This window comes from Alternaria triticimaculans (assembly GCF_023758025.1).
Source record: "Alternaria triticimaculans strain BMP 0046 chromosome Unknown scaffold_3, whole genome shotgun sequence".
Taxonomy (NCBI): Eukaryota; Fungi; Ascomycota; class Dothideomycetes; order Pleosporales; family Pleosporaceae; genus Alternaria; species Alternaria triticimaculans.
Genome location: NW_026055960.1, coordinates 1,056,909 through 1,071,566, shown reverse-complemented (window position 1 = coordinate 1,071,566; position 14,658 = coordinate 1,056,909). Strand labels below are relative to the sequence as shown.

Below are 14,658 nucleotides of genomic sequence, written 5' to 3'. Positions count from 1 at the left end.
GCCGCTGTACACACGCTTCGCACGCCGTTGGAAGATTCTTTATATCAAAGGACACGTTCCAATTCCCAATCCCTCGTTGGGCCCAAGAAAACGTTAAAAGAAATAAGAAGATGAAAAGACGCTTCGCTGGTGGTGTGTTCCATGGTCTCTTCAGCCCGCCCGCAGGGTATCAAAGAGGTAGCGACCCGGGCCTGAGCAAAACCACTTCTCGACAAAAGAAGCGCAAACATGCAAAGCAATGTCCACAAACGCCTGTGGAGGACATGAGGCATGCAACCCGTGATTCGAGATCAGTTGGAAGATGTTCGTTTATCCCGCCGCCATTGCACTTATATCAAACCGCACAACCGCAGGTTCTCCTGGATAATAATGTCTAGAACATGTCAGCGTGATACAAGCATAGTAGTGTTGGGCAGTCGTACCATTTACTGCAGCCATGACGAAGCGGATCTGCATAGTGTCTGTGGCACATGTGAAATGCGTGTAAATTTGCTTTGTCTCGTGTTGGTTGAGCGAAACGAAGCGGTTCAGGATGTAGTCACACGCAGCAGCGTAGTCTGGGCCACCCTCGTAGTCGGGGAAGTAGTTCTTCATGGGACTGACGGGCAGCTTCTCCTTGAAGCGATCAATCTTGTTGAGGAACAGGATGATGGATGTCTTGACGAACCACCGCGAGTTGCAAATGGAGTCGAACAATGTGAGGGCTTCTTGCATACGGTTGACGGTCTCGTCCTCGAACAGCAGCTGGTCGTATTCGGAGATGGCGACGAGGAAGAGGATGGTGGTGACGTTCTCGAAGCAGTGTATCCACTTCTTACGCTCAGATCGTTGACCACCGACATCGAACATGCGGTAAGTAAGATCGCCGATGATGAAGGTAGTTTCGGTGATACCAGTCGTCTTGACACGCGATCGGAGCACGTCCTGGTCGTTGGGAATGTAGTCGGGCGCGGCGATACGGTCGATGGAGTCGAAGTAGCTGCAGCGGTTAGCGATGTTGCGCATTCATTGCACGGGGCATGCTCACTATTTAGCAGAGTCGTTGAGCTGGTACTCGCGCGAGCGCTGGAAGCACTGTTGGACACCGGCGTCCTTCCACAGGACTGAGATGGCGTTTCCAACCTCCGGGGGCAGGCTGTCGCCCTCAATCTGTGCCGGCTGCATGAAGATGGTCTGGACGTGGTATTCGGCGCGCTGATCGTCGAGCGGCAGCTCGAGCGACTCCATGGCCTCGAGGATGACGCGCATCGACTGGACGGTGTTGCTGAAGATGATCTCCTTGAACGACTCGCGCTCGTCGCGTGAGTATCCGCCCTCGTGGATGAGCTTCATCTGCTTGAGGATGGTCGACTTTCCGGACTCTCCGGCTCCTGCGCGCTGTTAGAGGCTGGCGACGTGGCGGGCGTCGCAATACTGACCGAGGAGCAGCATCTTGATCTCGTTGCGCTGCATCATCTTGTCGCGCTTGAGCTGGTTCTCAATCTCCTCGTTCCTCTGCTTGCCCTCCTTCTCCTCTGTGCTCATTCCGCAACCCATGATGGCGGTAGGGGACGGTGTCCGGGGTGATTATTAGGGTAGGGTGGGTGATGTTCCGTCGAGGCCGGCCAATGCGGAAATCTGGAGGGCAGAGTCAATAGGAGCTCAATGGCAGACAGCGGCGGCGTCGTGCGAGTGCAGAGGGTTGGCGACTTTAGCCGTGGGCGAGGCGAGGGCAGGCGATGCCGATGTTTGCTCGCTCGCGCTCGACGGTGGCGCTTGGGTCCCAGAGCTCAGGCAGCGGCAGGCGCGACGGGGCGTCGAGAAGCAAAGGGAGGCTCACCTGGTATTACAAGACGACCCCCAATGGAAGGCGCGGTGGGCAGCGGTCGGATGTGGAAGGGATGAGGGTGGAGGACGAAGGTGAAGGGATGGCTGGCGTATGAGCGACGACGAGGCTCGCTTCGCTCCGAGGTCTCAGGGTTGCTGCACGGTCGGCTCGGGGGTGGATCGGCTGGGGGAAGCAACGTTGGCTGCGCGCTCGCCGACGTGTCGCAGCAAGAAACAAGAGGCGCAGAAAAGGGCCGGGAATGGGACTGCAGCGATTGCGACGAAGTACAGCCGTGGATTGACGTTTGGGAGAAGCAAAGAACAAGAGGCGAGTATGAAGAAGGCTGATGAAGGCCGCGAAAGGAGAGGCGCTTGCCCGCGAAAGGAAGCATCGCCAGGCCTAGCTAGCCTGCAGCTGCTCCCGGGCCACTCTACCACCAAACCCTCCGATGCCCATCTTGCAACGACTAGGTGCTAGCATCACTAACATCTTTTGCCGATTCCCCCTGGCTGGTTCGCCATCTTCGCTGCTTCTGCGCTGTCCGCTGTCTTGACGTGGAGACCTGTCTGAGCCCACCCACTGCCGACCCAACACCACACCCATCAGACGTGCCCGCCTGTTCGTCCGCCCGTCTGGCACCTGTTCGCCTGTTCGCTCACCGTAAGTTGGCATTCGCCATTGGCCGCCGGGCACAGCAGCTCTATTCGCTGCAGCTCGCCCGCTCTTGCTGCAGGCCCTGGTGTCGCCTCCTCAGCCTCTGTTGCACTACGCGGTTTGACATGGAAGCGCTGTCGACAACACCGCCAGATGCGACTCCCGTAAATCCCGTCCCGCCTGAGTCTGACTAGCTGCGCTTCTAGAAGGTTTATGGAAATTTTGGACCCATCGAAAGAAGAGGGCCTTGACGCTTGGAGCCGGCAAAGCATCCAGGCACGGTGCCTTGAAACGCCGTCGCGTTTGGCCTCTCTTTCTCACCCGTCCTGTCTTGCATCTGCAGGCAAGGTCCCGGCCTCGCACTGCGTCGCTCTTTCTGCTGCTGTTCTACCTCCATCAGCAGCCCGTGGTGGTGCGCTGACAGGTTTGGTATCACGCTTCTGCCAGCCACTCGAGTCGCTCCTCGGCCAAGCACTGACCGGGGGGCTATTGACTCTAGTCCCCTTGCGGCTAGCCCCGCAACACACGAACATTCGCCAAACGTCCGTCGCATCGCTTCATCTCCCCGACTCGCGCGCTTCGGCCAATCATTGCGCAATCAGATTTTTGGATTTTCCCAAGTATCCTCGCCTCGCCTTTCTGCCGTTGCACTCGGCTGCCTGCTCGTCATGTCGCCTCAGGTCTGGGTGGATGCTGGATTTATGCTCTTCTGGGGTATTCAGCACTTATGAACATGAACGTGTCGCGGTCATGCGACTGCCATCTTCGTCCCGTCCTTGACGAAACTATAAATCACTAATCTGACTGGCAGCCGGGGCTTAGCCGTGCCGAAGACACTCTGTCTGAATACTATACTTCTTACCAGCGTTGTGCTGTTCCAGTACCCTTCTCCTGGGATGATGCATCAACAGTCTCAACTTCTGTCTCAACTCTTGCGCACAGTCCTGAGTCAGACTGACGGGAGGACCCACGAACGACACGTGGGAGCAATGACCGCCCGTGAATGCCGCTGAATAGGGGGACAGCTCTGGCCACGCGAACAGGTGACTACGTTTACACCTCGTCCATGGCTCGAAGCACGAGCATTCCCCCAGCTTGTCTAATGCCGAACCTTATAGTTCTACGCCTTTGCAGATACCATATCGTGGTTATATTCGCGTTCTCCTGTTCGATAACTTCATCTCCTGTTATCGTCAAGATCTGCGTCCCATGACGGAGTATGGCTGTATTCCACCTCTTCTCTCCGTGAGCTCCACATGCCTACGCAACATGCAGACCAAGTTACCCGCTTTGGTGGTGACGTCTCCACATAGCGACGACGTTCCTGCGCATTTAGCCATCTGGTAACCGATTTGGGTGGGTGCCGAAGAACATCCATATTTCTCTACTTGAAGCTCTGTTATCTCGGCCTCTGGGCGCCGTTACAAGTCATGCGTACTGCAGTGACAACGGGTAGCTGACGAGCTGTTGTCGATCGCCTTTGTAATTGCTGACTTGCCATGGTGTCGGTTTGATCAGTGTGCGATTTGCGCTAAGACTGAAATTGTCATCTTTTGCGCGTTACTCCAGTCTTCAATTAGAAACTGGGACGAATATGGTTCTCTCGAGAGGTAGTACCAGATGTCGCAGCCGTTGTCACGAAGACAGACGATAATGCCAAACAGACGCGCACAGCCAGATGACGGCCCAGAATAGTCCATGACCTCGTCAGTCGAGTTTCGCGTCACCAACGCGAACGAACACCAATGACGCGGTTCTCGGGTAGTCGCTAACGCTGGGCCGCAGCGTGTTTCCGTCCCACGTAATGCACGTAGGCCAAGGCTCGCTTTTGTGTTCTGCTCGAAGTTTATACAGGCGCCGTGCAACGACTGGCTGACGTGGTAGACTAGCCCGAACCCCAGCGCTTAGCGCACGACGCGAGCGCCTAGAATAGCATCTTTGCACCACCACATCTTCGAAGCGACGACTCTCCAGTCAATCAGCCTCTCTCAATTCTGCGAGCGCTTACCATGGGTGTCAATGACCTCGAGAAGCCGCTATCGTGGCGCCTCAGCGGTTGCTCACGCAGGGCTCTGACATGGCGGCTGGCAACGATGCCAATACATATTGTCAGCCTACCATCCCCCACTTAATGGCTTTTGTATACATCAACAAAACTTCATGAGACGGTGGACGCGTTACGAATTTCCTTGAGTTCTTCTCCTTCAATTTCCTTGTTCATTCCGCTGCAGGTTCAGCGCTTCTCCGCATCTTCCCTCATGTCTAGATCTCTTAGTGAGTAAACTATTGTCATACGTCCATCCTTGAAGATGTAGCTAACACTGGTACAGATACTGTACAACTATGCTTATGAGCCACTTCAAAAGGCTATGGATCTCATCAGTCTTTATAATACTAGCTTCGCCGATGCAGGCAGCTCCCACTGTCGCTTCCACACCAAACTCCCTTCCGCAGGCGCTTCAACAGAATGTACCCCAATGCGCACAATCATGTTTACGGTCTTCGCTGGACGAAAGATTTCCCGTAGCATGTTCTGGTCAAGAGAGCCTTCAATGCCTCTGTTCTCGTTATAGTAATGTTGGAGAGTCACTTGGTGAAGTGGCTCTCGGCTGCATCTACCTATCGTGCCCCATGGACGATGCCCAGGCATCACTCAGTTCAACCTACGGGATTTGTCTGGGGCAAAAGGATGCGGTCATGCCGACCAAGAGTGTTCTCACGTACGTCGTGACGAGCGCAACTCGCACCATGTCGCCGACTATCAGTCTACCAACCACAACGAGCACACCCATCATCACATCCTCGTCACGAATTCAAAGCAGCTCTACCCAGACCGCTTTTGCCGATACTGTTCCTTCGCTCCCGTCTGCTACTTCGTCGGCAACGTCTTCGCCTGTCGCAGCAACCACGGCTTCAAATAATCCTCCCAGAATGACACCTGCGCAGATTGCTGGACTTTCAGTAGCTGCAGTAGCAGCTTTTGTTATGGCGATTGGACTGATGGCGCTCAGTGTGTGCTTGCGCAGACGAAAGGAGCGACGTGTGGTCTTCGATGGAGACGAAAAGGGAGAGACTCAGCGAGGAAAGCAGCTTTCGACAAGATTCTCGCACTATGTCCAAGTAGGACACGGTACTGAACTACCGAAGCAGTTCCCCTTGGCGCCTCCGCGAGCTTTTCGCAGGGGCAGCAAGCAAGGCCCAGCACGTCCAGCGCAACGACTCGGGGTGGGAACTTCCAACAGTTCCTCAAATTCCTCGTTGCCACTGGATCAGATAGGTCTGGCCATCAGTGCCGAGCTGGATGGCAAGCCCGTGGTACCTCAGAAGGCGCCAAAAGTCGGCACAGCGCATCAAAAGGCACCTCTCGCGACACAATCGCATACCAGCACAGCCTTTCGGCCTATCAGTACGATGACTCAGGAGACTGTCTTCGAAGAAGATGAGACCTCACCACACCGGAGATCCTCGATGCTGTTGCCCACGCCTCCAGTACCCATTCCTCCGATCCGCGCTCTACAGCCCTCTAGACGAGCACCAAACTTCGCCGTCAACCAGCGTTCAGTAGGACGTGGATCCGAGTTGTTTCTTAGTATTCCTGTTCGTCACGAGAGGCCCCAGCCGAAGCAGATTGCTGCGGCAGTGACACGCTCTCATGGTGCACCACTACCACCTCAAGCGCAGCCTGCAACACGCCCGCGCTTGGCACCACCTTTCCAGATGACATCTACAGCCACTTCGTACGAATCAAAAGCCACGACTGCCAGCTCGCGCGACGCAAGCACATCTGGAGACATCATCGACTATTATTTCTCCAGTGGCCAGAGCCGTGACCAGACACCCAAGGCCAGTCCAGCGCGCATCGTCCGCCCAAAAGAATCACCGAAGACTGTGCAGATTAAGTCCAAGAAATCGCACGGTAGCACACTGTCGCGTACTACATCGCGAACTTCGACCAACCTACGCGATTCCCTGAACAGCCAGACATCTTTTGAGACGACAAATGCCAACGACTCCACACCTGAAGATGAGGACGAAGACAAGCAACTGTCGGATGACAGTGCCAGCAATAAACAGCAGCTATCACCTGTCGCTGAGTCGCCAATCTCCAAGCTGCGATACCCAAAGGTGCCTCGGTCTTCGAATCAGCTGGTACCGCGTAGCCCAAAGAGTTCGCCACAGCAGCAGAACTTCAGAAGTCCACGTAGGGCCCCAGACGCGTCAGCACTTCTTCAGAAACGCAACAATGCTCTTCCGCCACTGCTACTCGAGTCCCGGCCTAGACTAGAGAGCCCTCACCGAGACCCGTTTACATCCCCGCCGCGTGTGACTAGTCCTCCGCGCAGGACTCGGTCACACATGCGCAGCAACAGCACAGAGTCGTGGAGCACGACACCTGCTTCAAAGACGGGTATCGACCGTAAGAGTCGCGTGCAGAGTGGTGCTTGGGGTAGAAGCCCAGTCATGTACGAGGAAGACGTCGTGCGGCCGTTGAATGTGAGGAGGAAGAGAGACGAGATGTCCGAGTTGAACATCGGCCGAGACGTAAACGTCGACTTCGATCGGGACGGATTGAAGAGTCCTGCATGGGTACCCCGACTCACGCCGAGGAAAAAGGGCGAGGACCTATTCCTGGAGGTCGGGTGGAGATGAGGAACTGCGAGGTGAAGTTCGATTCTTGATTACATAACCTTTTCTTGTGTATAGATTTTCTTAATGAATGATGATGGTGGAAACGGAGGAGGGGATGGAAGACGACAAGACTGTCATTTCCTTTACATGTTTGTACAGTACGAGATAGATACCCACAGCGCTCATTTGTTCTTTTACGTATGTCGAAATTGTAACAATACACATATTGATTTTCCATGGTTGACTCGTCAATCAAACAGCCTGGTTGAGCGGCCTTGGTACAGGGACTCCATGGTGTTGAGATTGTGATTAGCCAGCCAGCGGTATATAGCATGGCGGGCGCTCTATTTACCCAACTGCCCTAGCAGCCTAGTCTCACGTCGTCGCAGTCTCTCAGCGCAACCGGAGAATAAACAGGTTAAATGTCCGGCTCTAGTCGAGACGTCTGTATTGGGGCTTTCACGATTGAGCCTCATGTACGCAGTTCTGTTTCGGCCGCGGCGCCGATCCCGGGTGTCGCGATAGCCGCCCGGAAGAATTCTGTCGCATCGTGAGTTTTCTGCATGGCGCAATAAGTTCGAGCAAGAGTCTGAGAGAGGCGTTCCCTGCGCTATCGGGGCACTGTCGTCCGGCAGTGCGGTCGTTCTCGGCGCATGGCGGATGCAGAGGGAACAGAGGCTGGCCAGGGCAAGAGGTTAGTAATGGACAGTCACTTGCAGCAGCTGCAGCGCGCCATTGACCGGCGGGACGAGACAGGACGAGACACGGCAAACCATGTCAGCACACGGCGCAGGCTTACTAAAAACGTAACACGCAGCAGGTGGGATGTGGCATGTTGTGGCAGAAAGTGCGGCGACTGGTTGATGTAATCGGGCTTTGAGAGACCCCACTAAAACGTCCACTCTGGCGTTGTGAGTGAGGCAGGCATGACGGCTAGCCACCCCACTATAACTACAAAACCTAAACACCAGCACGTCTGCGACAACTTCTCTTCTTTCAATCTTTTCCCCATCGACAGATCTGCCCATCATGCCGTACGGAAAGACCGATGAGCTCGCTATCAACACCATCCGCACCCTAGCGGTACGTTCCATCCCTCTGTTGTTTTGGAGGCCGCCCCACCATTATCAATAGCTACCCCGCTAGCAGTCCTGCTCCCAACAAAAGTGGCAGCAGCTTGTTGGAGGCTGTTGAGGGTCGTTTGAGAGATTCAATGGCTGACTTTTGGTGTTTTCATATAGGTCGATGCCACATTCCAGGCAAACTCCGGCCACCCGGGTGCCCCCATGGGTATGGCCCCGGTGGCCCACGTTGTGTGGAACAAGTTCATGACTTTCAACCCCAAGAACCCCAAATGGGTCAACCGCGACCGCTTCGTCCTCTCGTACGTACTTTTCTGTACTTTTCAACACATACAATGGCAGTCATGGCAGACTTGGAATCGCGCAATGGTTCTGGGGTGTCCTGGATGAGAAGTTGCGGATCTCCGCGGCGACGGCAGATAAGAGAGCATTGCTTTCTTGATGTCAGCCGCTGTCGGAGATCCAGTTGTGGCTTTTGCACTAGAAACATCTCCGCGCAGACACATTGCTTGCATTGGCGTGGCTGCAACATCCCATGTTTTATCAGACGGAAAAGCTGACTGAGTGCCTAGCAACGGTCACGGATGCATGCTCCAGTATGCGCTGATCCACCTCTTCGGCTACAACGTCAGCATTGACGACCTGAAGAACTTCCGTGTACGTATTCAAGACAATTCTACTGCCTGTCAAAACTAATTCCGCTGCAGCAAGTCGACAGCATCACACCCGGTCACCCCGAGTCCCACGACACCCCCGGTATCGAGGTCACCACTGGCCCTCTTGGTCAGGGTTTCGCCAATGCCGTCGGTCTCGCTATTGCTGAGAAGCACACCGCCGCCGTCTTCAACAAGCCCGGCTACGAGCTCATCAACAACCACGTCTACATGTTCTTCGGTGATGGTTGCGCTATGGAGGGTATTGCCAGCGAGGCTGCCTCCACTGCCGGTCACTTGAAGCTCGGAAACCTCATTGCCATCTACGATGACAACCACATCTCCATTGGTAAGTTTGGCAGAGAGTTCGAAAGGAAAAACGGGGACTGACGTCATACAGACGGTGACACCAAGTGCGCCTTCACTGAGGATGTCATGAAGCGATTCGAATCCTACGGATGGCACGTACTGCACGTCGAGGACGGTGACTCCGACCTCGAGGGCATTGAGAAGGCCATCGCTGAGGCCAAGAAGGTCACCGACAAGCCTTCGATGATCAAGCTCACCACCACCATCGGTTTCGGTTCCAAGCTCCAGGGTACCGGCGGTGTCCACGGAAACCCCCTCAAGGCCGACGACTGCAAGCAGGTCAAGGAGAAGTTCGGTTTCGACCCCGAGAAGATGTTCGCTGTTCCCCAAGAGGTTTACGACATGTACCACAAGCACGCCGCCGAGGGTGCTGCTGCTGAGGAGGAGTGGAACAAGCTCTTCCAGAAGTACGGCGAGGAGCACAAGGAGCTTCACGCCGATCTCTCTCGTCGTCTGACCGGCGACCTCCCCGAAGGCTGGCAGAAGGCCCTCCCCACATACAAGCCCACCGACGCCGCTATTGCCTCAAGAAAGCTCTCTGAGAGCGTCCTCGAGGCGATCCACGATGTCGTCCCTGAGCTTCTGTCCGGTTCCGCCGACCTGACTGGCTCCAACAACACCCGATGGAAGAAGGCCGTCGACTTCCAGCCCCCTGAGCTCGGCATTGGTGAGTGGTCTGGCCGATACCTGAGATATGGTGTCCGCGAGCACGCCATGGCCGCCATCATGAACGGTATGTCCGCATACGGCACCATCATCCCTGCCGGTGGTACTTTCCTGAACTTCGTTTCATACGCCGCCGGTGCCGTCCGTCTGTCCTCTCTCTCACACCAGCGCGTCATCTACGTCGCTACCCACGACTCCATTGGTCTTGGTGAGGACGGCCCCACCCACCAGCCTATCGAGACTCTCGCCCACTTCCGCGCTCTGCCCAACATGATGGTCTGGCGCCCGGCCGACGGAAACGAGTGCTCTGCTGCTTACTACATGGCTCTTACCTCCAAGGGCACGCCATCCATCCTCGCCCTCACCCGTCAGAACCTGCCCCAGCTTGAGGGCTCAACTCTTGAGAAGGCCATCAAGGGTGGTTACGTCGCTCTTGAGGACAAGGACGCCCAGATCACCCTCGTTTCCACTGGTTCCGAGGTCTCTCTCTGCTTGGAGGCCGTCAAGACCCTCAAGGACCAGGGCATCACCGCCCGTGTTGCTTCCCTGCCTTGCTTCGAGGTCTTCGACGCGCAAGACAAGGACTACAAGATGTCAGTTATCCCCGGCGGTATCCCATCGCTCAGTGTTGAGGTCATGTCCACCATGGGCTGGGAGAAGTACTCGCACGAGCAATTCGGTCTCAACCGCTTCGGTGCCTCCGGACCATACAAGGAGGTCTACGCCAAGTTCGAGTTCACCCCCGAGGGCATTGCCAAGCGTGCTAAGGCTACCATTGACTTCTACAAGGAGGTCAAGCCTCTCCGATCTCCTCTCGACCGTGCGTTCCAGCAGCTTATCTAAGCGTTTGCGTAGCGCAAGATTTGCTTTCTGGAGGTATTTGAGGTTTTGGAGCACTGTCTCTGGCTTTTAATGAGTGATGATATATAAGAAGCGGCAGCCCGCTTCGTGAAGGAGAAGGGAAAGTCATAACCCGAATGTATAGAATTTGATTCCCCCTTTGACCAAATATCCTGAATCTGTGTGACTACGAACTAGCTGACTGTAGAAGAGTGAAGACATCTTCTCATTACAAACTCTCGTGCATTGGCTACAATTTCATATCGAGTGAACGATGAAGCTAGTCAAGATACCTGCAATCATCTATCGTTTCCGGAAATCCCTAGCGCAAATCTCCCATCTTCTCAGTCATCATCCACCAAGTAAGGTGAGAGCCATGTTTAATAGATGTAAGCGTGGTGTCGAAAACTCGATCTTTCGCAGATCCAGCAAACATGAGTTGGGCACACCGTAATAGCAAAATCGGTTGAGTTCTCGCGCATTCGCTGGAATGCCACCAGAGTTGAGGCTAATCTCCCGACCCAGTTGTTGCCGGCTCGAATGACGCAGATACCGGTCGGCATATCAAGTAGCTCGTCCCACGTGTCTACTGCAGTGGCTTCATAATCTGGACTGGTGTTGATCGCGTGCTGGCATGGGAGTTTCGTGTCGAACCGGCGAAGTGTACCACATCTGTCTATGGCCGCACCCCTGTACCCGTCGACCAAGGGAATAGGATCTATATCAGCGACCCATTTCCCTTTGTCTTGGACGGAGATGACGGATTCGACAAACGATATCTGGTTGTCATGCGCACCTCTTGAGCCATCGAAGAGTGGGACGTGATATTCTGTGAAGGAAAGATGCACAGATGTGCTTTCGAACGAGCTACCCTTAGTTCCGTCGAAGCGACGATAACCATCGATGTTCCAACCCCCAATGTTGATCTCTCGTGTTATTGGTTCTTGAGGAGGCAAGAGGAAGGTAAGCCCTGGCTTTCCTATATTTCCTAGGATCCTCCGGAAAGCTCGATAGTACGGCTTCTTCATGGTTTCCAGCGGGTCTTGAATCAACTGCAGACGTCAGAAGATACTTCAGATACACTAGAAATCAACGTACCGCACTGGCTACAAACAGAGAGTTTGCATACGAGACGGCAATGACATTCTTCAGTTGATCTGGGTCGATGTCATGGGTGCCGGACTCGAAATAGGCTATTAACGAGAGTGTAAGTTCTGGAGACATGGTGACACGCCAAGTTTCCGAAGCCCAATGTTTGCTAGTCAAAGTAGAGTTGAGAATGTTGGCATCAACAGTAGCATCAGTCAAGCCATCGTAGATCAGGGCTGCTTTAGCAAAAGCGGCTAAAGTTTTCGAAACTCTAGAAGACTCTGAGATGCAGATATGATGTATCAGGTTAGTGGGGCTCAGAAGGTCGTTGTCCAGGCACCACTGAAGGTCTTCGATCGTAGCATCCGAATGGTCTGGGACGAAGACATCCGGTATTTTACGAGCGAACAACGCTGCCGTCGTCGTATTACCCATTACATGATGATACACATAGTCGTCTGAAGGCTCTGTTGCGACAATCTTTATGCAATCATGCCAGAGGTTGAACTTCTCGTCCATATCGCGAGTAATCACTTCTCCATCCGGGATGGCAACGCCACGAAGATGTTTGGGCACCCATCTATGATGAGGCGTATTCTCCGCTTGCCCACATGGCACAGGAATCAAGGCAGTAGCCAAGAGGTAGTACCGAGAGCCATTCCCGTAAGCGTGTGATACGGCAACCGGCCGATGAGTATTCTGGTCGTCTTCAGCATCAGAGACATCCACGTCATCCTCTAGTATTTCGGCCTCTGATTCAAGAGAGTAGTCAGAGTCACTTTCTCCTTCACTATCGGTCTGATCATTAAGAGCTGCGGTAGAGTACTCGGAAGATATCCGATTTGCATGAGGCTCTTGCCGGGGAGTATCTTTAGCCGCCGGACGTTCTACGAGGGTCTCCGGTGCATCAGGTGTTTGCAATGACAGGTCTTCGAGCGTTGTGATGGCTGTGGACCCTGATAAGCGTGGAGTGTTCGGAGCGCTACTTCGACAAGGGGGTCGATCTTTATCGAGAGCTGAGGATTCGTCTACCCACGGCGTGCCGGGTTGAGTATACCGTATGATGTAGGCGTCTGATGGAATGTTCTCACTAGTTAAGAGTTCCGCTTTATGACGAAGGAACCTAATCTGCGATTCTGTATCCCTGAAAAGCGACATGAAGTTTTCGCCATCGAGTAGGTCGAAGAGAGCTGCAGATTGCTCATCAAGCTTGCGCGGATCATTCGAATTATACAGCAAACGAAGAGCCCTTCTGCGACCCAGCTGTATCAACCTACGAGTCATGTCTTGAGATCCGTTGAGAGGATTGATCAAAGCGGAAGCGCCATCTCTCAGTATCTTGAGCAGTCGCTTCTCGTGTAGAGACCCTAGCTGGGACATGTTGACTCTGTCGACCAGAGATATAACAGCTCTAGCAACCGACTCGCTTTCAGATTCCTCATACCTCCATTCTTCAAGCAAGACGGCAAATATCACAAGATCAAGCTGAGCAAGTGTCAGTCGACACTCGGCCCCAAGACCTCTCTCCACCTTGACTGGATGGCCGTAGTAACGTAACTGCGCCAGCGAAAGGGACCAATAGATGCTGTTTTCTCTCCCCGTGATGTCTGGTCTTTTCGATACACCGATGGACAATACACCACCTGTATCAACGAGTGAATCTCCCATCTTTACTTCGACCATCTCTGGGTCATAAAGGCTCAGATCTGGATAGAGATGCCATGCGGAGAGACCTAATAGCGCAGCAGCGTCTTGGACAGCCTGTGGTATTCCTGAGATCAGCCTGTCCATGGTTGTGATTGCTATTTTCCAAGTTTCAATGACGCTCGGAAAAACTGCCGGGCCACCGGGCGCGGCGAGGTCGATGTTCTTGAGTATTAGCTCAAGTTGCTTTTGTTGTCGGCAGAAAACATCGTCGGCAGTACGTAGCCAAGCTCTTGCACTAGTATCCCAAACGGCGAGTTGAGACCGGGAAATATCTTGTCCCACTGCTGCCGCTAATGAGAATGCGACTGGTTCCTCGTTGTCGACCTTGCGCGCTATTTCTCTTTTGCGCTCTGCTACTATCTCGACCCAGATCGCAATAGCTTCAGGCGCTGTCCACACGCGAGCAAGCAGACACGCCAATAGATGAACATGCAAAGCGCACTTTGATGAAGTAGCTGCCGCCCAGATAGAAGTCCCATCAATGCCAGTATAATCGCCGAAGAGTGTGCCAGCGTATGGCTCGGATATGACTTTCGAGGCTTGGGCGATTTCGGATGCTCGCTTGCCATACGCCTCCAAAAGCGCAGGTGTTGCCGGACAAATGCCATCGAAGAGCGCACCTAGCTGCCTAGCTAGAACGTGAATGGAACCGAGCTCGGCGTCGTCTTTGCGCTTTGACGTGAGTACGTTTCCTAGTGCCTGGTACTCCTTTGGTGCCTCATACTTGACTAGGGTAAAGTCGAAGTTAAGGTTTGCTGCAGCTACTGTTACTTCGTTGGTCGCGGCCGCCAGTGCAGCTTGAAGTCTTCCTATGGCCATTAGGATTTGCAAAATAGCATACGTAAGACAGTAAGATGAAAGCAAAGACGAAAGCCTTGTTGGGCGGAGTAAATGGGGGTGGTGGCCCTTTTGACCTCTCTAATGCCTCAGCCTTGAGCTGCACTGCCCCCCAAACCATGAGCAACTTCTCATCTGCCTCATGAGCTCTAGCCACTGAGGGAATAAATCTTGTCTGTATAATGCAGACTCAGCCTTGTCGTCATTATACTTAGAGATGCGTCTCTCTTGGCTTCCAGTGGCGCTGGACGACCGTAAACACAAACGAAGGCCATCATAGATAGGCTTGAACATGGCGCTAACATGGAGATGGCTTGACAGCCTC

At 54.0% G+C, this 14,658-nt stretch overlaps 4 protein-coding genes across 4 annotated transcripts; 2 read left to right on the top strand and 2 right to left on the bottom strand.

Annotated features, from left to right (window-relative positions):
* Positions 1-329: 329 nt before the first annotated feature.
* Positions 330-1,536, bottom strand: CGA1 (Glucoamylase 1 precursor (Glucan 1,4-alpha-glucosidase) (1,4-alpha-D-glucan glucohydrolase); the record flags this gene model as incomplete). The annotated part of the gene is made up of 4 exons (XM_049363685.1): positions 330-373; positions 423-979; positions 1,028-1,370; positions 1,419-1,536. 4 exons carry the CDS (start codon positions 1,534-1,536, stop codon positions 330-332), a joined length of 1,062 nt encoding a protein of 353 aa, XP_049224350.1.
* A 3,556-nt stretch (positions 1,537-5,092) lies between these two features.
* Positions 5,093-7,111, top strand: J4E78_003041 (uncharacterized protein; the record flags this gene model as incomplete). The annotated part of the gene is made up of 1 exon (XM_049363684.1): positions 5,093-7,111. The coding sequence occupies one exon, from the start codon at positions 5,093-5,095 to the stop codon at positions 7,109-7,111; it is 2,019 nt and encodes a 672-aa protein (XP_049224349.1).
* Positions 7,112-8,119: 1,008 nt separating this feature from the next.
* J4E78_003040 (uncharacterized protein) lies at positions 8,120-10,703 on the top strand (the record flags this gene model as incomplete). The annotated part of the gene is made up of 5 exons (XM_049363683.1): positions 8,120-8,173; positions 8,332-8,474; positions 8,745-8,829; positions 8,880-9,174; positions 9,226-10,703. 5 exons carry the CDS (start codon positions 8,120-8,122, stop codon positions 10,701-10,703), a joined length of 2,055 nt encoding a protein of 684 aa, XP_049224348.1.
* A 1,086-nt stretch (positions 10,704-11,789) lies between these two features.
* J4E78_003039 (uncharacterized protein) lies at positions 11,790-14,315 on the bottom strand (the record flags this gene model as incomplete). Its single annotated transcript, XM_049363682.1, has 1 exon — positions 11,790-14,315. One exon carries the CDS (start codon positions 14,313-14,315, stop codon positions 11,790-11,792), a length of 2,526 nt encoding a protein of 841 aa, XP_049224347.1.
* Between the last annotated feature and the right edge of the window lie 343 nt (positions 14,316-14,658).